Source organism: Rutilus rutilus (genome assembly GCF_951802725.1).
Source record: "Rutilus rutilus genome assembly, chromosome: 17".
Lineage (NCBI taxonomy): Eukaryota > Metazoa > Chordata > Actinopteri > Cypriniformes > Leuciscidae > Rutilus > Rutilus rutilus.
In genome coordinates, this window is record NC_140230.1 from 29,915,142 (window position 1) to 29,939,899 (window position 24,758).

At 36.8% G+C, this 24,758-nt stretch overlaps 4 protein-coding genes across 5 annotated transcripts; all 4 read left to right on the forward strand.

The window, feature by feature from the left end:
• The first annotated feature begins 6,106 nt into the window (after positions 1 to 6,106).
• Positions 6,107 to 9,007, forward strand: LOC311306826 (uncharacterized protein). The gene is made up of 6 exons (XM_084435406.1): positions 6,107 to 6,191; positions 6,447 to 6,523; positions 7,124 to 7,421; positions 7,525 to 7,679; positions 7,827 to 8,106; positions 8,278 to 9,007. Exons 2-6 carry the CDS (start codon positions 6,451 to 6,453, stop codon positions 8,426 to 8,428), a joined length of 957 nt encoding a protein of 318 aa, XP_084291532.1. The 5' UTR covers positions 6,107 to 6,191; positions 6,447 to 6,450; the 3' UTR covers positions 8,429 to 9,007.
• Positions 9,008 to 9,316: 309 nt separating this feature from the next.
• LOC311306812 (uncharacterized protein) lies at positions 9,317 to 11,997 on the forward strand. Its single transcript, XM_084435393.1, has 6 exons — positions 9,317 to 9,397; positions 9,641 to 9,717; positions 10,323 to 10,620; positions 10,724 to 10,878; positions 11,078 to 11,360; positions 11,532 to 11,997. Exons 2-6 carry the CDS (start codon positions 9,645 to 9,647, stop codon positions 11,680 to 11,682), a joined length of 960 nt encoding a protein of 319 aa, XP_084291519.1. The 5' UTR covers positions 9,317 to 9,397; positions 9,641 to 9,644; the 3' UTR covers positions 11,683 to 11,997.
• Positions 11,998 to 12,578: 581 nt separating this feature from the next.
• On the forward strand, positions 12,579 to 15,315 carry LOC311275833 (uncharacterized protein). The gene is made up of 6 exons (XM_084385084.1): positions 12,579 to 12,654; positions 12,898 to 12,974; positions 13,575 to 13,872; positions 13,977 to 14,131; positions 14,272 to 14,554; positions 14,726 to 15,315. Exons 2-6 carry the CDS (start codon positions 12,902 to 12,904, stop codon positions 14,874 to 14,876), a joined length of 960 nt encoding a protein of 319 aa, XP_084241210.1. The 5' UTR covers positions 12,579 to 12,654; positions 12,898 to 12,901; the 3' UTR covers positions 14,877 to 15,315.
• A 1,317-nt stretch (positions 15,316 to 16,632) lies between these two features.
• On the forward strand, positions 16,633 to 21,172 carry LOC311306903 (uncharacterized protein). 2 transcript variants are annotated; one of them, XM_084435524.1, is made up of 6 exons: positions 16,633 to 16,671; positions 18,867 to 18,943; positions 19,542 to 19,839; positions 19,944 to 20,098; positions 20,239 to 20,521; positions 20,693 to 20,937. In XM_084435524.1, exons 2-6 carry the CDS (start codon positions 18,871 to 18,873, stop codon positions 20,841 to 20,843), a joined length of 960 nt encoding a protein of 319 aa, XP_084291650.1. In that variant the 5' UTR covers positions 16,633 to 16,671; positions 18,867 to 18,870; the 3' UTR covers positions 20,844 to 20,937. The 2 variants fall into 2 exon arrangements, with proteins under 2 accessions (XP_084291650.1, XP_084291649.1); XM_084435523.1 differs by lacking the exon at positions 16,633 to 16,671 and having other exon boundaries at positions 18,690 to 18,943; positions 20,693 to 21,172.
• The last annotated feature ends 3,586 nt before the right edge of the window (positions 21,173 to 24,758 follow it).

The window sequence follows — 24,758 nt, forward strand, 5'->3', positions numbered from 1 at the left end:
CACGAGAAGCATGGCTTCATCGTGGGCTTGGTCAAGTGGGATTGATTTGCAAGATATATGTATGGCGGCAGGCTGGTCTACATTTATAAGGTTTTACAACCTAGAGGTTCCCGCCCTGCAGGCCAGGCTGCTGTCGGTCTAGATAACCAGTATTGTCTGTCCTGATGCTATCAGTTCAGCATGCTGTGTCTACTGAGCTCGGCTCAATGATCGACAGTGTAAAAAAACAAAAAAAAACAGCACAAAGATGTGTTTTGGGAAAACTGTGTAAGACCCACACTTCCCCATCAGTTCAGGCCGTACCCCGCCCTGTCTGTATGATGTAATTCGCGTCTAAGCGAACTCGAAAGTACTCGGTTCTCTCTAGTAGAGGGAACGAGTACTGCGTATCTTGCCGTGCATGCACACACTCTGGTTGCTTCGATGATGAAAAAACAGATATTAGCTGCCTGTGAGCTGTATTTATAGGCCTAGGCCACGCCCGTTTCGGCGGGATCTGACGCAGCGGGCGCGAAGCGCCCTCATTGGGTCTGGTGTCACGCCAGGCCTCGCTCGATAGGCTGCTGCAGTTGCCGCAGAGCAGCCAATAGGCGCGCGAGCTGTCTCGCCTATGTCTGTATGCTGCCGCAACGCGTTTTGCATTATTAAAAAATTAAGGATAATTTTTGGCTTCAATATCTCGCGGAAAAAGGATTTTCCCCTAGCGTAAGATACTCTTACGCAGTACTCGTTCCCTCTACTAGAGAGAACCGAGGTTACGTTAGTAACCGAGTACGTTTTATGCTATGGTTTTATGCCCCAGGCAGGTTTACGCCCTTGTTGTTCCTGATGCCTCCAGTAGGGGGATATACCGCGAAATAACATAATTAAATCGACGCTCGAAACTTACACATTTATAACCGTCCTGTCCATAGACTTTGACAAATCTTTTGGGTTTTGTTCATTTAAATAAAAAAGTTACAGTGTAGATCTGCACTACGGATTAAAATATATGTAGATATTAAGTTGGGCTTCACTCTCTTCACTCAGCCTACAGAAGACTGCTTGTTTTTGTGAATTAAAAAGATTTATAATACACATAGTTGGATCAGATGACAAGTAATGATATATGACCTACTGTAAAATAGTTATATTCCTTTATATACTCCTTTATATATTATAAGTTTTTATATACAGGACACTGAATGAAAAATGTTGTTGTGAATTTATATAAAGTTAGGTTACATTTAGATATTAACCAGCCCATTAGACATACAGTACCGTGTAATCATATGGATCCTCGATGAAATATCTGCTGTTCTATTCTCTATTGGTCGTTATACAGCTACAAAACAGTGTCCTACATAGCATTTTATGAAGACAAACACAATTTATCCCTTTTCTAAAATTCCAAGGGCCATTTAGAAGAAAGAGACAATATTGTTGTTCACAAAAAAATATATTAACACCATTTATGAATTATGATGCCCGTAGATGACTCCCCTATTGCTTGCCACTCTTGTTTAACTGTTTTTCTATTCTCCTGTCAACGTGCTCCCGCTCACTGATTAAAAAAAATGAAAAAGGACATCCATGGTGAATTTGATCTTGTCACTGGGTGTGTGTGGGTGTGCCGCCCAGAATTGATGTCGGGTGAGTGTGGATTGCATCAATTTGCTCCTGATATTCAAAGTACAACGGTACAACGGTACAAGCACTTGTTGCTGGAACCTATTTGGAAAAAGTGTCAAGCCACTTTGATTTCTTTTGGCCACTGATGATGGACTGTGCAGAGAAAATTGAAAATGACATTAAAAACATGTCCAATATGTCTCTGTTAGTCATTTATTTACTAGACAAGCTATTGGTTTGGAATGCAGTAAAAAAAAAAGAAAAAAAAAAGAGATGGGTGTTTATAGTTTATACAAGTTTAGAGAGAGAGATTTTCATTTTCTTAAGTAAGCAAATACACACCTTTATGAGATGCAAGTTAAAGAGAGCTTGGTAAAGACAGAGTATGATAAAACCCACATTAAGTGCACATAGCCTACATTTTAGTACAGATCAGTAAGCTATTTTAATGAAAATGTATATTAAGATATAAATTAAATAATTAGATCATCTCATTTATAAGTAACAACTCAAACTAGAATCAACATTCAAAACATATGGGAAAAGTTTTTAATGTGGGTTTTATCATGTATGACGTTGGAAATAATCAAAATATTTGAGTGAGTGTGCAGTTCGGGGTCAGCCCTATGTTCCCACAGCCCTATGTTCCCACGGCCCTATGTTCCCACAATTCTAAGATTTTTTTTTTTTTTTTTTCGATTTGTCTAAACCCCAGTTACGGGTAGGTTTAGGGGTGGGGTCAGGGGTAGGCCATTTGTGGGAACATAGGGCTGTGGGAACATAGGCATAATCCCTGAAGTTCAACTCTTTACTTAGAAAGAGAGAGATTTACACATACATATGCCTGTTATAAATGTGTCTTTTGTGTGTTCACACCATAGACTGTAAAAAAAAAACAAGTTCACATATTTCCAATATCTACAGTAATGTTGCCCCAGAAACAATGTGGAGTATGTTTTAATGCAAGGAGTAAACAGGGTCTTACCAGAAGAGGCCATCTCACGCAAGCTAAAGACAGGCAACAAAAGAAAATTAATTTGAAAAGTGAGTGGAGAAGACTAGGGGCAGTTAAACCTACACGTGGTTAGCTAAGTTTGAGCCAGACAGTACATCAACCTGAAATCTACCCTAGCTCTATCTAGCTAATATTGCAACATGCTAAACAACAATAACTTTAGCAGATTATTTAACATACCTCAATTCGTGTCGCTGTACAGTCTCCCCCTACTGGATGCATCAGGAACAACAGGGGCTTTAAACTGCCTGGGCCGCAAAACTGCCTGGGGGGGCGTATGTGACTCCAGGTCTGCAGTGCAGCCTCCCCCTACTCGAAAGAATGTGATTTTACCACAGTAACTTTAACATTAGCTCAATCCTGTTAATAAAGCTTAGTGCCCACAACGCTTACCATATTTTTTTTACCATAGTAACTAGTTTAACTGTGGAATTTGTAGTAAAATAAGAGTAACACAACACCATAACACTGTGGTTTTACTGAGGTATTTTTAGTTAAACCACAGTAACAACATTTACCATGCTTTTACCACAGAAACCGTGGTTTCACTGTGTACCCTACTATTTGTTGGTAACACAACACTTACAATGGTTTTACCTAAGTAACCATAGTTTTACTGGGGTTTTTGTAGCACAGTAGGCTACCACAGCACTTGCCATGTCCATGGTTTTAACATAGTAACTGTAGATTTATTGTGGTATTTGTAGTTAAAGCACAGTAACTTGCATGCTTTTACCACAGTAACTGTTTTTACTGTCTACTATCCTCCTGGAACCCAGGAATAGACTTTTGTCCACTGTAGTGGACATTATATTTTAGTGAATTTTTCTGACACCATACATGTCACAACCTGGGTGTCCTGTAAAGAGCACATTCAGGACTTTTAAGAGATACCAAATGTTTGGAGGTTTCACCATGAAACCTTATCCTTGGTCTTTAAAAATGTCTGACATTAATTTAGTGATCAAATGCACTCTTATGGAATATATGATAATATATTGTAATTATAATTTAAATCGGACTACTTTTCAAATTGTATTTCATAAATCAACATCTCAGGAAAACGTTATGGGGTTTCAAATCAAAAAATGACTTTCTGTTACAGAACAGGGTATTGATTTCATACATGTCCACTGTAGAGGACATCAGGACTTAAATCATATTTATCAGGCATTTCTTTCACCTACGTAATATTGCGCGCTTACATCCATTTCTGAATATCAATGATGCTGAAACCCTGGTTCACGCTTTCATCACTTCACGGCTTGACTACTGCAATTCTCTCTTCTATGGCTTATCCAATTCAACTATAAATAAGATCCAATATATTCAGAACTCCGCAGCTAGGGTCCTCACATACAGAAAGAAATCTTCTCACATTACTCAGATTTTACACAGACTTCACTGGCTACCGGTACGCTTTCGTATTCAATACAAGATACTCTTATCACATTCAAAGCACTCCATGGTCTTGCCCCCCCCCTATATTTCTGATCTCATCCATACCTACTCCCCAGTTCGCACACTTAGATCCTCCGATACCAGTCTGTTGACGATCCGTAGACACAAACTATCATCTTTTGGTGGAAGGGCTTTTTGTATCACTGCCCCAACTCTCTGGAATTCTATTCCCCAACACATCCGCGACCTTTCATCATTACACGATTTCAAAACCCACCTTAAAACATATCTTTTTGCTACTTGTTTCCCTGACCCCTGACTTTATGATCTGATTTCTATGTTTATGTACCACTATATATTATGTTATCCATCTCAATTTATTTATATTGTTTCATGTCATGTTTATATGTCATGTTTATTTGTACTTTATTGTAAAGCGACCTTGAGTTTCCTGAAAGGTGCTATATAAAATAAACGTATTATTATTATTATTATTATTATACAGATGATGATGATTGACTAAACAGGTGATACAGCTGAACTGATGATGACAGTGAAGATAACACGTGATGTGAATACAAGCAGACAAGTCCAAAAGACAACAACCTAACCCAAACACCACTGTGACAGAACGCCCCTCCCCACAAGGCGTTTCCTCACACCGTAACAAGTGAGATGAAGGTGGGAGTTTGGGAGGAGGAGGAGCAGGCGGAGGGCTGGCAACAGGAGTGGGCGAAGAGCTGGAGAAGGCAGGCAGACTATCAGGAGAAGGGCTTGGCTTAGAGGTGAAAGGTCCAGAGGGATGGATGATCCATGCTGGAGCCGATGGAGCCATGGAGGCTGAATGGCAGGAGGTTTTAGGGCGATGACGGACAGAGGCGGAACCGATGGGGGAGGATGACAGGTAAGAGACGGAAGTTCTCTGGGCCATGGTTGAGAAGAGGGTTCAGAGGGGCACGGGGAAGCCGCTGGCTTTGGCGACTGAGGTGTAGCCGGGCACACAGAAGGGTGCGGTGGAGACAGAGGGACTGAGGACCAAGGAGGAGCAGAAGGGAGTGAGGAGTCCAATGGAGCCGGGGGGACGAAGGGACGGGGTGTAGCCAGAGGAGTGCAGTCCAGAGGTACGAGGGAGCCTGGCGGAACTGGTGAACTGATGGACCATGGTGGAGATGAAGGAGGTAGGAGCCAAGGGTGAGCCAGTGGACTGATGGGCCGATGAGGAATCCTGGACGTGGTGGTTGGAGTCGGATCCAGAGCATTCACTGTCCATGATGACGCTGAGAACTGGAAGCCTCTCAGCAAGCCCACCATTCCAATGGTGTCTTGAGGGTGAGTGACGGGGCTGACAGGAGGCAGAGGAGATGAGGATGACAGCTGGATGATAAGAGTATATAAATATATAAATATAAAGATATATAAATAAATAAATAAACCCTGAGTAATAATCACTTAAGTCAAAAGTTACTTTAACCAGACATTTATACCAGAGTTTGCAAAACAGGGCATGTATTATTTTAAGCTTCTGTACTTTAATGCACTGCATGCTGCAGAAAATGTTAGACAGATTTGTGTGACTATTGATCAAAGGTAGTGTATGTAGTGTCTTGCAAATGTGTATGAAAAAATATTATACTCCTTTAAAAAATTCTTTATTTAACTTACTTTAAGAAATATTAGGTCAAATGTAATACAGTGCTGTGTGAATCTGTTGGTTTGCTCTGTTTTTCATGCACTTTACCAGATTGCTTAAAGGTCACATGTAATAAATTGGTCAAATCTAGATTCAGAGTGCACACACAGAGCCAGAAGTTCTGTACATGCATATACTGTATGGAAGGTAAAGGTGGTGGATTTATGCACTGCTATAAAATGCACATCACCTTTGTAACTTAAATGAGTGGAAAAGACCAAAAAAGAGTTCAATAACATAGTATGCTTCCGTAAAGTTACTGCAAGCTCAACAAATAAATATTTTATCACAATTCTGATAAAGCACATTTATCTCAGATGACCTGTTTAGATAAAACACCCAGGCCTTTAAAAGTTGTCTTGTATTTATAGCTGGTCCATTGATGGTTTTGTTATTTAATGGTGATGAACCCTTTTTGCCCAGAGTAAAATTCATCTTGTCTATTTGAAAACCTTTTTTTGTACATTATAAAAGGTGAGTGACTTACTTATTTAAAATAATCAAAATTAATGTCTCTGTAACTTAAACTTAAGTTTTCATATGCATGCTATCATTTGAATTACATAATTTACTTAATTGTCTATCAAATAAAATGATAACGAAGTCCAATTTCATTGTTAAATATTGAAACAAACTCTCACAGAAAATCCATTATCAGATTATAAACTTAAACAATATTAACAACATTTATCAAATATCTTATTTCATTATTTTCCTTCACATGTGTAGGATAATGGAAATGCACATGTTTTTCCTACTTTGGATTTTTGTGATGCCTTATTTTACAGACACAACAACAGCTAAAGGTACAGTTCAAAATTACACAAATGATTTCAGATATACAGACACACTCACAATACATTATAAACACTGGACGCTGATCACTGAACATGTCATATTGTTATCAGGGCAGGTTGTCACCTATGATTTATATGTTTTACTTTTATACAATTCATTAAATGTCTTCTGGACAAAACTATGGTTTGATATTTTTGCATGATCTCTTTTTGACTTTTTTTTAGGAAGTGTTTATTGTTGTTTTATGAAAATATGATTGTTTACATCTTGCAGAACATGCTTTTCTTATAATGTGAAAGATGTTTTTAGATAGCATTTCATATTTAAAAAAATACTCAAGATCGGGGCATAATGTCTCAAAAGGACAGATTTTTCTCTTTGGCAATAAGGTGGAAGAGCACAATTACTTTTTGTAGCTATAGACTGAGTAGGTAGATACATCGATACAGAAATGTATAGTCAAAAATATAAATAAATAAATAAACCCTGAGAAATAATCACTGAAGTCAAAAGTTAAATAATATATGGTCAAATGTTTTTAATTATTATTATTTTGATTTATATACTAGTTTTTATTACACATTTTGACCATGCTTTATCAATTTCAGCTAAAAATCTCGCTTTATATGGCAAGGCCACACAGTCGGACCTGGTTGCGAATCCTGGGGCAGCATTTGGCCATGCCAGTAATGCTATTGATGGAAATCGTGACTCGCATTATGAACATGGATCCTGTACTTCTACTCCTACGCAAGATGACCCATGGTGGAGGTTAGATTTACTAGACGAGTATGTAGTGACCTCCATAACTATCACGAACAGAAAAGACTGCTGTCCTGAAAGGCTTGATGGAGCCGAGATACGAATCGGAAACTCTCTGCTGAACAACGGCAACAGTAATCCATTGTAAGAAAGATTTCAAGAGAAGATTCTCTTGAAGAACAATGTGATGAGGTTACATGCTGTACATGAAATCAAATATTATCCATATGCTGTCATTTTTATACAGGGCTGGAAAGATTTCATCCATTCCAGGTGGGAGATCCCTCACTTTCAAATGGGAAAAAGGCATTCCAGGCCGTTTCATCAATGTGGAAATACCTGGTCGTAATCGGGTTCTTACTCTCTGTGAGGTTGAGGTTTACGGTTATCCAGCTCCTGATGGTGAGAACATTTATGATCAGGATTTCATCAGTTTGGCACTAATAAAAATAAGCAGATATTTGAGATTAAGACATGTTGTAGACACATATTCCTTTTAGTAATTTATTCAAAACTATGAATTCATGTGAAACTCATCTGTTGTTGTAGGTGAAAATGTGGCTTTAGGAGGAGTAGCTACACAGAGTTCCCTCCACTCACATGGCTTTGCATCCAATGCCATTGATGGGAACAGAGATGGTGTTTTAAGTCGTGGATCTTGTACCCACACTGCAGCAGACCTCAACCCCTGGTGGAGACTGAACTTACTGAAAAGACACAAAGTGTTTTCAGTAGTAATTACAAATAGATCAGAATATGCTACAAGACTAAATGGGGCAGAAATCAGAATTGGAAACAGTCTGGACAACAATGGCAATGATAATCCCAGGTAAATGAATTCATCTTAATATGGCTTTTTAGAGAATTTCTCAGAATTACTGCAGTCTGCAATGTGACAACTTGTATTGAACTGGTTTGACTGGATGCATAAATGTGTTTTGCTTTGAATATGGACGGTGGTTCAGAGTTTCTCAAGATGCTTAACTCACTCTTTCTTCAGGTGTGCTACGATCTCTTCCATTCCTCCTGGGTTTTCCTCCTCTTTTGACTGTGATGGGATGGAAGGACGTTTCATTAATGTTGTTATTCCAGGATGGAGAGAATATCTTACACTGTGTGAGGTTGAAGTGTACGGATCACCACTGGATTGAGAAGAACTTAAACATCAGGATGTAGATAAAAACTAAATATTAGTGTCTGTAGAGCTTTACTTTAACCAGACATTTATACCAGAGTTTGCAAAACAGGGCATGTCTTATTTTAAGCCTCTGTACTTTGATGCACTGAATGCTGCAGAAAGTATTAGACAGATTTGTGTGACTATTGATCAAAGGACACTGGGAAATGGACAATATGGACACTTTTTTTGCAATGTAATGCAGCTGTGAAAATTTTATGTTGTAAAATGAATGATCATTTTGTTATTAAATCTGTAGTGTCTTGCAAATGTGTATGAAATAAAAATAAGAATTAAAATGATGCTTTTATGGAACAATCTAAATAACTCCAAAAGTCACTGGAAAAAGCAAACATGCAGCAAAAACAGCATAGCATTCATTGCTTAAGGTTAATGGGAGAACAAATATTATACTCCTTTTAAAAAAAAAATATTTAACTTACTTTAAGAAATATTAGGTCAAATGTAATACATTGCTGTGTGAATCTGTTGGTTTGCTCTGTTTTTCATGCACTTTAACAGATTGCTTAAAGGTCACATGTAATAAATTGGTCAAATCTAGATTCAGAGTGCACACACAGAGCCAGAAGTTCTGTACATGCATATACTGTATGGAAGGTAAAGGTGGTGGATTTATGCACTGCTATAAAATGCACATCACCTTTGTAACTGAAATTAACTAAAAGACCAAAAAAGAGTTGAATAACATAATCTACTTCCGTAAAGTTACTGCAAGCTCAACAAATAAATATTTTATCACAATTCTGATAAAGCACATTTATCTCAGATGACCTGTTTAGATAAAACACCCAGGCCTTTAAAAGTTGTCTTGTATTAGCTGGTCCATTGATGGTTTTGTTATTTAATGGTGATGAACCCTTTTTGCCCATAGAGTAAACTTCATCTTGTCTATTTGAAAACCTTTTTTAGTACATTATAAAAGGTGAGTGACTTACTTATTTAAAAGAATCAAAATTAATGTAGGATTAAGTTTTCATGCTATCATTTGAATTACATAGTTTACTTAATTGTCCATCAAATTAAATGATAACAAAGTCTAATTACATGGTTAAATATTGAAACAAACTCTCACAGAAAATCCATTATAAAATCAGATTAACATAAACAATATTAACAACACTTTTCAGATTTGTTATTATCTTATTTCCTTATTTTCCTTGTGTAGGATAATGGAAATGCACATGTTTTTCCTACTTTGGATTTTTGTGATGCCTTATTTTACAGACACAACAACAGCTAAAGGTACAGTTTAAAATTACACAAATGATTTCAATTATACAGACACACTCACAGTACATTATAAACACTGGACGCTGATCACTGAACATGTCATATTGTTATCAGGGCAGGTTGTGACTGATTTATATGTTTTACTTTTATACAATTCATTAAATGTCTTCTGGACAAAACTATGGTTTGATATTTTTGCATGTTCTCTTTTTGACTTTTTTTTAGGAAGTGTTTATTGTTGTTGTTTTATGAAATTATGATTATTTACAGGGTTGCTTGCAGAAAATGCTTTTCTTATAATGTGAAAAATGTTTTTAGATAGCATTTCATATTTCAAAAAATACTCAAGATCGGGGCATAATGTCTCAAAAGGACAGATTTTTCTCCTTGGCAATAAGGTGGAAGAGCACAATTACTTTTTGTAGCTATAGACTGAGTAGGTGGATACATCTATACAGAAATGTACAGTCAAAAATATAAATAAATAAATAAACCCTGAGAAATAATCACTGAAGTCAAAAGATAAATATTATATGGTCAAATGTTTCTAATTATTATTATTTTGATTTATATACTAGTTTTTATTACACATTTTGACCATGCTTTATCAATTTCAGCTAAAAATCTCGCTTTATATGGCAAGGCCACACAGTCGGACCTGGTTGAGAATCCTGGGGCAGCATTTGGCCATGCCAGTAATGCTATTGATGGAAATCGTGACTCGCATTATGAACATGGATCCTGTACTTCTACTCCTACGCAAGATGACCCATGGTGGAGGTTAGATTTACTAGACGAGTATGTAGTGACCTCCATAACTATCACGAACAGAAAAGACTGCTGTCCTGAAAGGCTTGATGGAGCCGAGATACGAATCGGAAACTCTCTGCTGAACAACGGCAACAACAATCCATTGTAAGAAAGATTTCAAGAGAAGATTCTCTTGAAGAACAATGTGATGAGGTTACATGCTGTACATGAAATCAAATATTATCCATATGCTGTCATTTTTATACAGGGCTGGAAAGATTTCATCCATTCCAGGTGGGAGATCCCTCACTTTCAAATGGGAAAAAGGCATTCCAGGCCGTTTCATCAATGTGGAAATACCTGGTCGTAATCGGGTTCTTACTCTCTGTGAGGTTGAGGTTTACGGTTATCCAGCTCCTGATGGTGAGAACATTTATGATCAGGATTTCATCAGTTTGGCACTAATAAAAATAAACAATCAAAAGAGAGACACACTCACTAATCTTTATATTCAGTAACAGAATTTCAATAAAACGATACTTTACTTAACAATGTCCATTTCTAGACTAAAACAAGTAATTTACTCAAACCTATGAATTCATGTGAAACCCTGTTGTTGTAGGTGAAAATGTGGCTTTAGGGGGAGTAGCTACACAGAGTTCCCTCTACTCATATCGCTTTGCATCCAATGCCATTGATGGGAACAGAGATGGTGTTTACAGTCATGGATCCTGTTCCTGCACTTCACCAGACCTCAATCCCTGGTGGAGACTGAACTTACTGAAAAGACACAAAGTGTTTTCAGTGGTAATTACAAACACATTAGACAGTGTTCCTACAAGACTAAATGGGGCAGAAATCAGAATTGGAAACAGTCTGGACAACAATGGCAATGATAATCCCAGGTAAATGAATTCATTTTAATATGGCTTTTTAGAGAAATTCTCAGAATTACTGCAGTCTGCAATGTGACAACTTGTATTGAACTGGTTTGACTTGATGCATAAATGTGTTTTGCTTTGAATATGGACGGTGGTTCAGAGTTTCTCAAGATGCTTAACTCACTCTTTCTTCAGGTGTGCTACGATCTCTTCCATTCCTCCTGGGTTTTCCTCCTCTTTTGACTGTGAGGGGATGGAAGGACGTTACATTAATGTTGTTATTCCAGGACGGAGCGAATATCTTACACTGTGTGAGGTTGAAGTGTACGGATCACCACTGGATTGAGAAGAACTTTAACATCAGGATGTAGATAAAAACTAAATATTAGTGTCTGTAGAGCTTTACTTTAATCAGACATTTATACCAGAGTTTGCAAAACAGGGCATGTCTTATTTTAAGCCTCTGTACTTTAATGCACTGAATGCTGCAGAAAATATTAGACAGATTTGTGTGACTATTGATCAAAGGACACTGGGAAATGGACAATATGGACACTTTTTTTGCAATGTAATGCAGCTGTGAAAATTGTATGTTGTAAAATGAATGATCATTTTGTTATTAAATCTGTAGTGTCTTGCAAATGTGTATGAAATAATAAAAATAAGAATTAAAATGATGCTTTTATGGAAAAATCTAAATAACTGCAAAAGTCACTGGAAAAAGCAAACATGCAGCAAAAACAGCATAGCATTCATTGCTTAAGGTTAATGGGAGAACAAATATTATACTCCTTTTAAAAAAATGTTTTTTAACTTACTTTAAGAAATATTAGGTCAAATGTAATACATTGCTGTGTGAATCTGTTGGTTTGCTCTGTTTTTCATGCACTTTAACAGATTGCTTAAAGGTCACATGTAATAAATTGGTCAAATCTAGATTCAGAGTGCACACACAGAGCCAGAAGTTCTGTACATGCATATACTGTATGGAAGGTAAAGGTGGATTTATGCACTGCTATAAAATGCACATCACCTTTGTAACTGAAATTAACTAAAAGACCAAAAAAGAGTTGAATAACATAATCTACTTCCGTAAAGTTACTGCAAGCTCAACAAATAAATATTTTATCACAATTCTGATAAAGCACATTTATCTCAGATGACCTGTTTAGATAAAACACCCAGGCCTTTAAAAGTTGTCTTGTATTTATAGCTGGTCCATTGATGGTTTTGTTATTTAATGGTGATGAACCCTTTTTGCCCATAGAGTAAACTTCATCTTGTCTATTTGAAAACCTTTTTTAGTACATTATAAAAGGTGAGTGACTTACTTATTTAAAAGAATCAAAATTAATGTAGGATTAAGTTTTCATGCTATCATTTGAATTACATAATTTACTTAATTGTCCATCAAATTAAATGATAACAAAGTCTAATTACATGGTTAAATATTGAAACAAACTCTCACAGAAAATCCATTATAAAATCAGATTAACATAAACAATATTAACAACACTTTTCAGATTTGTTATTATCTTATTTCCTTGTTTTCCTTGTGTAGGATAATGGAAATGCACATGTTTTTCCTACTTTGGATTTTTGTGATGCCTTATTTTACAGACACAACAACAGCTAAAGGTACAGTTTAAAATTACACAAATGATTTCAGTTATACAGACACACTCACAATACATTATAAACACTGGACGCTGATCACTGAACATGTCATATTGTCATCAGGGCAGGTTGTCACCTATGATTTATATGTTTTACTTTTATACAATTCATTAAATGTCTTCTGGACAAAGCTATGGTTTGATATTTTTGCATGTTCTCTTTTTGACTCTTTTTTAGGAAGTGTTTATTGTTGTTGTTTTATGAAATTATGATTATTTACATCTTGCAGAAAATGCTTTTCTTATAATGTGAAAAATGTTTTTAGATAGCATTTCATATTTCAAAAAATACTCAAGATCGGGGCTAAAGTCTCAAAAGGACAGATTTTTTCTCCTTGGCAATAAAGGTGGAAGAGCACAATTACTTTTTGTAGCTATAGACTGAGTAGGTGGATACATCTATACAGAAATGTACTGTCAAAAATATAAATAAATAAACCCTGAGTAATAATCACTGAAGTCAAAAGTTAAATATTATATGGTCAAATGTTTCTAATTATTATTATTTTGATTTATATACTTGTTTTTATTACACATTTTGACCATGCTTTATCAATTTCAGCTAAAAATCTCGCTTTATATGGCAAGGCCACACAGTCGGACCTGGCTGAGAATCCTGGTGCAGCATTTGGCCATGCCAGTAATGCTATTGATGGAAATCGTGACTCACATTATGAACATGGATCCTGTACTTCTACTCCTACGCAAGATGACCCATGGTGGAGGTTAGATTTACTAGACGAGTATGTAGTGACCTCCATAACTATCACGAACAGAAAAGACTGCTGTCCTGAAAGGCTTGATGGAGCCGAGATACGAATCGGAAACTCTCTGCTGAACAACGGCAACAACAATCCATTGTAAGAAAGCCTTTCAAGAGAAGATTCTTTTGAAGAACAATGTGATGAGGTTACATGCTGTACATGAAATCAAATATTATTCATATGCTGTCATTTTTATACAGGGCTGGAAAGATTTCATCCATTCCAGGTGGGAGATCCCTCACTTTCAAATGGGAAAAAGGCATTCCAGGCCGTTTCATCAATGTGGAAATACCTGGTCGTAATCGGGTTCTTGTTCTCTGCGAGGTTGAGGTTTACGGTTATCCAGCTCCTGATGGTGAGAACATTTATGATCAGGATTTGATCAGTTTGGCACTAATAAAATAAGCAGATATTTGAGACATGTTGTAGACACATATTCCATTTAGTAATTTATTCAAAACTATGAATTCATGTGAAACTCATCTGTTGTTGTAGGTGAAAATGTGGCTTTAGGAGGAGTAGCTACACAGAGTTCCCTCTACTCATATGGCTTTGCATCCAATGCCATTGATGGGAACAGAGATGGTGTTTATAGTCGTGGATCTTGTACCCACACTGCAGCAGAGCTCAACCCCTGGTGGAGACTGAACTTACTGAAAAGACACAAAGTGTTTTCAGTGGTAATTGCAAACACATTAGACAGTGTTCCTACAAGACTAAATGGGGCAGAAATCAGAATTGGGAACAGTCTGGACAACAATGGCAATGATAATCCCAGGTAAATTAATTCATCTTAATATGGCTTTTTAGAGAAATTCTCAGAATTACTGCAGTCTGCAATGTGACAACTTGTATTGAACTGGTTTGACTGGATGCATAAATGTGTTTTGCTTTGAATATGGATGGTGGTTCAGAGTTTCTCAAGATGCTTAACTCACTCTTTCTTCAGGTGTGCTACGATCTCTTCCATTCCTCCTGGGTTTTCCTCCTCTTTTGACTGTGGTGGGATGGAAGGACGTTTCATTAATGTTGTTATTCCAGGACGGAGAGAATATCTTACACTGTGTGAGGTTGAAGTGTACGGATCACCACTGGATTGAGAAGAACTTAAACATCAGGATGTAGATAAAAACTAAATATTAGTGTCTGTAGAGCTTTACTTTAACCAGACATTTATACCAGAGTTTGCAAAACAGGGCATGTCTTATTTTAAGCCTCTGTACTTTAATGCACTGCATGCTGCAGAAAGTATTAGACAGATTTGTGTGACTATTGATCAAAGGACACTGGGAAATGGACAATATGGACACTTTTTTTGCAATGTAATGCAGCTGTGAAAATTGTATGTTGTAAAATGAATGATCATTTTGTTATTAAATCTGTAGTGTCTTGCAAATGTGTATGAAATAATAAAAATAAGAATTAAAATGATGCTTTTATGGAAAAATCTAAATAACTGCAAAAGTCACTGGATAAAGCAAACATGCAGCAAAAACAGCATAGCATTCATTGCTTAAGGTTAATGGGAGAAAAAATATTATACTCCTTTAAAAAAAAAAAACTTATTTAACTTACTTTAAGAAATATTAGGTCAAATGTAATACATTGCTGTGTGAATCTGTTGGTTTGCTCTGTTTTTCATGCACTTTAACAGATTGCTTAAAGGTCACATGTAATAAATTGGTCAAATCTAGATTCAGAGTGCACACACAGAGCCAGAAGTTCTGTACATGCATATACTGTATGGAAGGTAAAGGTGGTGGATTTATGCACTGCTATAAAATGCACATCACCTTTGAAACTTAAATTAGCGGAAAAGACCAAAAAAGAGTTGAATAACATAATCTGCTTCCGTTAAGTTACTGCAAGCTCAACAAACAAACCATAAATATTTTATCACAATTCTGATAAAGCACATTTATCTCAGATGACCTGTTTAGATAAAACACCCAGGCCCTTCACGAGTTCACATGTTAATGAAATCTGATGTAATATTATAATGCGTATTTGGCTTGCTGTCCGGGGGGAGGGCTCCGAGCTTGGAATTCGGCCCGACCCCAGTACTCCCCCCTATGAATGTATAGATCATGGGTATCTATGAGCAGACCCATCTGAATGTGAGGTGATGGGGTGGTGGCGGGATGCTGAGAAATTTGTCATGAGACAGGAGGTAAGGGAAGGCTTTATTTATACTGGCTTCTTCTTGTGCTGATTGGATGATTACCTGAACATGCTCCTCCCGAACTTTGTTACATAAAACTTCATTTAAAAGTTGTCTTGTATTTATAGCTGGTCCATTGATGGTTTTGTTATTTAATGGTGATGAACCTTTTTTGCCCATAGAGTAAACTTCATCTTGTCTATTTGAAAACCTTTTTTAGTACATTATAAAAGGTGAGTGACTTACTTATTTAAAAGAATCAAAATTAATGTCGGATTAAGTTTTCATATGCATGCTATCATTTGAATTACATAATTTACTTAATTGTCTACCAAATTAAATGATAACAAAGTCCAATTACATTGTTAAATATTGAAACAAACTGTAATGAAATGACGGAGATGATTCAGTAGCAAGTACAAATATATATTTATTAAAGAGAGCAGGTCAGAGACGGTGAGAGTGGTGAATGATAATGTCCAGGGATGAAATGCACTTGGCAGCACAGGGACGCTGAGGACAGCCCAGACCTCCGATGAAGAACGATGGTGATGGTGGTGATGAAACTGTAACCGGAAACCAGGAAGTAGGTAGCGCGAGTGACTGAAGTGCTGGAGGAGGAGGAGGAGGAGGAGGAGGAGGAGGAGGAGGAGGAGGAGGACGACGACGACGACGACGACGACGAACACACAGACACAGACGGGAACATCCAACAACGCTCTGACAAAGACAAGGTGACAACAGAGAGACTTAATATAGGGTGCGCTGATCAGCTGCAGCTGGCGCGCTGATCAGCAGCAGTTATCAGCGGCTCCGCCCCAACACACACACACACTCAACAACAAGACGAGAGAGGAGACGACAAAAGGTCGTTTTTTATATAAAATACAGAAACAAGTGAAAACAAGGAGGCAGGGTGGTTGGAAACGAAGGGGGGGGGGGGATCTGTTATCACAAGGATAAGAATTGGACACACAGGTCTTAATAATAATCTCAGTCGTTTAGGGAAACACGTACGCAACAGGACTATGCATTAATTGTGACAGGAGAGAAACGGTAGAGCATATATTAATAGAATGTGAAGCATACAGAACAGAACGAATCACACTGTTAGAACAAGTTAAAGAGTTAGGTTACACATATTTATCAGTAGAGGGTTTACTTTCTTTTTATACATCAAAACCATCAGCATGGCCAGCTATCATGAGATACCTTAAAGAAACAGACCTATTTGATCGAATTTAAGAATAACCAAGAATATATATATATATATATATATATATTATATATATATATATATATATATATATAATTTAATTTTTATTATTATTATTATTATTACATGTTAGTAGAAATCATAGACTGTAAAAAAAAGATGGACGACGCCCCTTCGCTCTCTTCCATTGATGAGAACCATAGACAGTAAAAGAAATGGACACAGCGACCCCATTGGATTCAACGGAGACAAAGTGAAGCCCATTAGAAACTCTTACTTCCTGGGGGTCCAGCGTACTGCGCAGACTCAAACTGAGCTCGACGACGTAGATGTGACGTGAGCAAACCGTCTGTCTTCTAGTAGCTGTGCAGAGAGAAATCTGAATCATTATCTTCCGAAACTCGCAGAGACGGAGAGCGTGAGTAGGAGCTGTCCATGATCTTGGAGCAGGAGAAACTTTTTGTAGGTGTTCTGATAATTACTTTGTCATTTTGCCTCGACGTCCTCCCGATTGCCCGCGAGCTTCTACTCCTGTCCATACGGTAATTTCCTACTGTGCGACAGAGAGTCGCGTGGCTATGACGCAATCGTTAGCCTACTTTTACAAAAACTGCTTCTACAGGGCCATAACGTAAGCTACAAGGTAATGGAGCCTTTTATACATTTTCGTGTTTCTTTAGAAATAAATAATGGACAAATGGAGTCTTTAAACGCCTCAGATGTGAAGTTATTCGCTGTCAAAGTGACGCCAAAATGAATGGGAGTCAATGGGATGCTAACTGCAGGTGAAGTTCTGCTACAAGATGGCGGCACGCGGCCGACTTCAACTTCCGGTCGACTTCCTTCCCCCCTGGTCCCGATATGGCGCTGACATATTGGAACTTGAGTCTGCGCAGTAGCGATCTCGGGACCAGACCTGCGCAGTCGTGAGCAGGAAGTAAAGCCGCGAAATCAACGCTCCGCCCTCACTCTCGCAGAATGCACTCAGGGAGAGTGGATTCTGCACACTTTTTTACAAATTGATTGCAGTTAGACAAGAGGCTTGTTAAAATATAGTAAATACAATCTCCTCAGTCCTCCGAAGATCCCGAAAAAATGTCCGTTGGTGCTTCAGTGACTACTTCGCTCAGAGAACCTGTCAATCACAGCTGTCAATCATGACGTTACACCACCGCATCATGTAACTAACTAAAAGCCAACTTATTTTTGAAACGGACACTTTAACTTACATCAGCGTGATAAAAATGACAGCAAATGAAATAAACCACCTTTGGAAAAAAGATATTTGAAGTGTAATTTAATTGTTTAGTTGGTCTCACGTCCCGTTGAATAACCATACTGTCACGGGGAGGCGGGACTTATAACCTATAACGTTACTACGACCAGTCACCGGGGGGCGATCGAGACGTTTTGGCTTCACTTTTGAGGGCTTGTGCGGCACGCTTGGTAGAAATCCGCATTGAAGCTCCACACCCCAAACAGTTGGTGGCGGTAATGCACCAAATTGGTATGCCAACCGCCAATAAAAGAAGAAGAAGAAGAAGAAGAAGAAGAAGAAGAAGAAGAAGAGAGAGGAGACAGCGAATATATAAACCTTGACACAAACTCTCACAGAAAATCCATTATAAAATCAGATTATAAACTTAAACAATATTAACAACACTTTTCAGATTTGTTATTATCTTATTTCATTATTTTCCTTCACATGTGTAGGATAATGGAAATGCACATGTTTTTCCTACTTTGGATTTTTGTGATGCCTTATTTTACAGACACAACAACAGCTAAAGGTACAGTTCAAAATTACACAAATGATTTCAATTATACAGACACTCACAATACATTATAAACACTGGACGCTGATCACTGAACATGTCATATTGTTATCAGGGCAGGTTGTCACCTATGATTTATATGTTTTACTTTTATACAATTCATTAAATGTCTTCTGGACAAAGCTATGGTTTGATATTTTTGCATGTTCTCTTTTTGACTCTTTTTTTAGGAAGTGTTTATTGTTGTTGTTTTATGAAATTATGATTATTTACATCTTGCAGAAAATGCTTTTCTTATAATGTGAAAGATGTTTTTAGATAGCATTTTATATTTTGAAAAATACTCAAGATCGGGGCTAAAGTCTCAAAAGGACAGATTTTTCTCCTTGGCGATAAAGGTGGAAGTGCACAATTACTTTTTGTAGCTATAGACTGAATAGGTAGATACATCTATACAGAAATGTATAGTCAAAAATTTAAATAAATAAACCCTGAGAAATAATCACTGAAGTCAAAAGTTAAATATTATATGGTCAAATGTTTTTAATTATTATTATTTTGATTTATATACTTGTTTTTATTACACATTTTGACCATGCTTTATCAATTTCAGCTAAAAATCTCGCTTTATATGGCAAGGCCACACAGTCGGACCTGGTTGAGAATCCTGGGGCAGCATTTGGCCATGCCAGTAATGCTATTGATGGAAATCGTGACTCACATTATGAACATGGATCCTGTACTTCTACTCCTACGCAAGATGACCCATGGTGGAGGTTAGATTTACTAGACGAGTATGTAGTGACCTCCATAACTATCACGAACAGAAAAGACTGCTGTCCTGAAAGGCTTGATGGAGCCGAGATACGAATCGGAAACTCTCTGCTGAACAACGGCAACAACAATCCATTGTAAGAAAGCCTTTCAAGAGAAGATTCTCTTAAAGAACAATGTGATGAGGTTACATGCTGTACATGAAATCAAATATTATTCATATGCTGTCATTTTTGTACAGGGCTGAAAAGATTTCATCCATTCCAGGTGGGAGATCCCTCACTTTCAAATGGGAAAAAGGCATTCCAGGCCGTTTCATCAATGTGGAAATACCTGGTCGTAATCGGGTTCTTACTCTCTGTGAGGTTGAGGTTTACGGTTATCCAGCTCCTGATGGTGAGAACATTTATGATCAGGATTTGATCAGTTTGGCACTAATAAAATAAGCAGATATTTGAGACATGTTGTAGACACATATTCCATTTAGTAATTTATTCAAAACTATGAATTCATGTGAAACTCATCTGTTGTTGTAGGTGAAAATGTGGCTTTAGGAGGAGTAGCTACACAGAGTTCCCTCTACTCATATGGCTTTGCATCCAATGCCATTGATGGGAACAGAGATGGTGTTTACAGTCGTGGATCTTGTACCCACACTGCAGCAGAGCTCAACCCCTGGTGGAGACTGAACTTACTGAAAAGACACAAAGTGTTTTCAGTGGTAATTGCAAACACATTAGACAGTGTTCCTACAAGACTAAATGGGGCAGAAATCAGAATTGGGAACAGTCTGGACAACAATGGCAATGATAATCCCAGGTAAATTAATTCATCTTAATATGGCTTTTTAGAGAAATTCTCAGAATTACTGCAGTCTGCAATGTGACAACTTGTATTGAACTGGTTTGACTTGATGCATAAATGTGTTTTGCTTTGAATATGGACGGTGGTTCAGAGTTTCTCAAGATGCTTAACTCACTCTTTCTTCAGGTGTGCTACGATCTCTTCCATTCCTCCTGGGTTTTCCTCCTCTTTTGACTGTGGTGGGATGGAAGGACGTTACATTAATGTTGTTATTCCAGGACGGACCGAATATCTTACACTGTGTGAGGTTGAAGTGTATGGATCACCACTGGATTGAGAAGAACTTAAACATCAGGATGTAGATAAAAACTAAATATTAGTGTCTGTAGAGCTTTACTTTAACCAGACATTTATACCAGAGTTTGCAAAACAGGGCATGTATTATTTTAAGCCTCTGTACATTAATGCACTGCATGCTTAAGAAAGTATTAGACAGATTTGTGTGATTATTAATCAAAGGACACTGGCAAATGGACAATATGGACACTTTTTTTTTGTAATGAAATTCAGCTGTGAAAATTGTATATTGTTAAATAAATGATCCTTGTGTTATTAAGTCTGTAGTGTCTTGCAAATGTCTATGTAAAATAAAAAATAGTAATTATGAAAATTATGCTTTTACGGAAAAATCGAAATCAAAAGTCACAGGAAAAAAAACACAAACCTGGGAACATTAACAGCAATGCATTCATTGCTTAAGGTTATTGGGAGAATACATTATTATAGTGTTTTTATTTTACTTACTTTAAGAAATATTAGGTCAAACCTAATGGATGTTTTCCAATAAATTACTTTGAAGGGTTTTTGTCCTGTTATTCCAACCTAATGTGGGAGAGTCAAACTATGAATCTGAAACACCTTGCACCCTGTGTTTTGCTCTATATTGAACAAACATTTGAAGTAAACAAATATGGCATTTAAAACATCCCAAAAATAATAGAATAAATAATATTCTACTTTGCAGGAGAAATATATAAAAGTGTAACCAAGAAGCCTTGAGGCAAAACTAAGACCTGCCTTAATGCAGAAGACACTTTTCTTCATGATAGTGACTTTCATGAAAACACTATCATTGAGCACAAACTAGACTAGATAACACTGCAGGACTGTAAACACAATCTTGCATAAAATCTGGGTCACATTAAAGAAGACTTTATGGTTTCAACATTGTTTGTATTTTTATATGAAGGTAAAAGAGTAGCAAAACTCAAGAGCATGTAGATATGAATGAGAGAACAAGAGCTTGGACAAGGAGCTGGGTGGCCTGCTCTGATAGGAAGGGTCTAATCTTCCTAATGTTGTATAAAGCAAATCTGCTGGACCGGGCCATTGTAATATGGTCTGTGAAGCTTAACTGATTATCAATCACAACTCCAAGATTCATGGCTGTCCTGGAAGGAGTTATGGTTGATGAACCTAACTGTACACTGTAAAGAGGTTTCTGTAAATTTTACAGTAACTTACTGGCAGCTGGATGCCAGTAATTTACTGTAAAATGTTTACTGTATTATTACTGTATGTTCACTTACAGTATACTGTACCATTTACAGTACTTGCATTTATAGTATTATTACTGTATTTTCACTTATAGTATACTCTATACTGTATCATTTACTGTACTTGCATTTACAGTATTATTACCATATTTTCATTTACAGTATTAGTATTGAGTTTATTATTATTTATTTTTTTCATTTTCATCATTTAATTTTTTTTTTTTAACCGTTGGGGACGGTTGCAACAAGTTATAAATTTGCATGTTTAATAAAGATTTGTTGCATTGCAAATTTTTCAATTCTTCCTGTCTGACACTGACATATGGATTGAATAGCATCTGTAACACCTGCACACTGAATCTATGTAGGCCTATGTTCTACACATAAACAACAAAAAAAAACTCAATAACTGTTATTTGATAAATATGACTAAATAAATAAATTATAGGCTACAATAATATTATTGAAATAAATAATACTATAATATTATAGTAGGCCTAAAACAGTTAATATTTTCAGAATTATATGCTCATTGAGACAAAAAGCTAAAATTAATTAGAGAAATTTAAGGTATTTTTAACATGTTGCAATCGTCCCTGGGTTGTGTTGCAACCGTCCCCTGGCGGGGTCAGTTGCAACATCTGACTTCTTCCATTCAAATAAATACTGTGAATGATATGTCATATATAATCATCTTTAAATGGTATGGGTAATTAGCAGACAGATGCAAGTTTAATATATACAAATTTGGTTGGTCTAGTCCAAATAGTCTCTGAGTAACTGAGAGAAATGCAAAAAGTGTCGCAACTGTCCCCGGTCTCCCCTATGTTTACCCCACCCCCCCAAAAATCACAATAACTCACAAACATTTGTCCTTATAATATTCTTTTTAATCGTTGAACATTTTGTTTTAGAAGTACAAATTACAAATCTTGACCTTTAGGAGCCACTAGCTGAAGAAAAAAAAGGCAACATCACCAAAGTCCATAGAATTAATCTCCTGGGGACCATTTGTATCTGTAGCATGGCAAAAACGTACACACACTGAAAAGCAAAACAGGCCTTAAAACAATAAAACACAGTCAAAGTCAGTTTGTGTTGTTACATTTCAGTAATTTTGCCAGTCAAAGTTGACATGCTCTCTGATGAGAAACACTGAGGGCCCTATCTTGCACCCATCGCAATTGACATTGTACACCGACGCATGTATCATTCCTATTTTGCACCCGCGCACAGCGGACTTTTCCCTCCACAGACGCACGTCGGTTAACTAAGAAATACACTTGCGCTCCCGGGGGCTGTTCAGCGCAAAGAGGAGGCGCGTTCCGGCGCAAACGTTCCCTCATGCTATTTTGCAGGCTTAGAAAACAATTCCGCCACTGACCGAAAAAAACTAGTTTAATGTCAGTGGCGCCTTGCATGTTATTATATGCTATTTTAAGGGCGCATGCTTGGCCATAATCAATGTAGTGTGTGCACACAATACTGTAAATGGCAGCTATATTGCATATTTTTGTTATCTTGCAGAAATGTCCTGTTGCAAATAAAGCCGTTACTGCAGCAATTCTGTCTCTGTCTTCTTTTTTTCATAAACCATACATTCTATAAAGCTACTCTAAGAAGGGTCATTTATTTTGTTGTATTGAATTTCTGCTGCTGCTGCTGCAAAAAAAAAACTGCATGCATTTACATTACAAAACAAAAATGTAGAGAGACTTCAGAAAAAAAAAACTGCAGTGCAAAACACAATCTATGATCAATACAATATACTGTCTATTGTAGGCTATAAGGGCAGACCTGACACATATGTTGTAGGTGTGTTGGTGCGTTAAGAGTTCAGGAAATCTGTTAAAAGTATTGCAAAAATTGTCATAGCGCTTGTAAAAAACTGTACATATTAAAATAAACTCTCACAGTAAATTCATTATAAAATCAGATTATAAACACGATGGCCAGACTGTTGAGCAGCTGTCTTATCAGGCGAGATTAGGCAAAAAATCTACTTGCAAAACTGCAACAATTACAGTTTTTTACAATCGCTATGACAATTTTTTCAATACTTTTAACAATTTTCCTAAACTCTTAACGCACCAACACGACTACAACACACAATTGGCAAAACAGTTAATTTCATGCTCAAAATCACACATTGTAAACTAAACTCCAACACTAATTTTCAAAATACAATAATACACTAACACAATACACTATGTCTACCAAAACATTAACACATGTTCTCTTCCAACAGGAACATTTAGTCAATCATAGCACAATGTCATAAAAACACTGACATCTGCTGGAATTACAGAAACTGCATTATTTTATATGTGTCAGGTCTGCCCTTATACAACAGACAGTATATTGTATTGATCATAGATTGTGTTTTGCACTGCAGTTTTTTTTTTTTTTAAGTCTCTACATTTTTGTTTTGTTTGTAATGTAAATGCATGCATTTTTTTTTTTTTTTTTTTTTTTTTTTGCAGCAGAAATTCAATGCAACAAAATAAATGACCCTTCTTAGAGTAGCTTTATAGAATGTATGGTTTATGAAAAAAAGAAGACAGAGACAGAATTGCTGCAGTAACGGCTTTATTTGCAACAGGACATTTCTGCAAGATAACAAAAATATGCAATATAGCTGCCATTTACAGTATTACTGTATGTGAAAATACAAAATATACAAACAGACTTCTGCA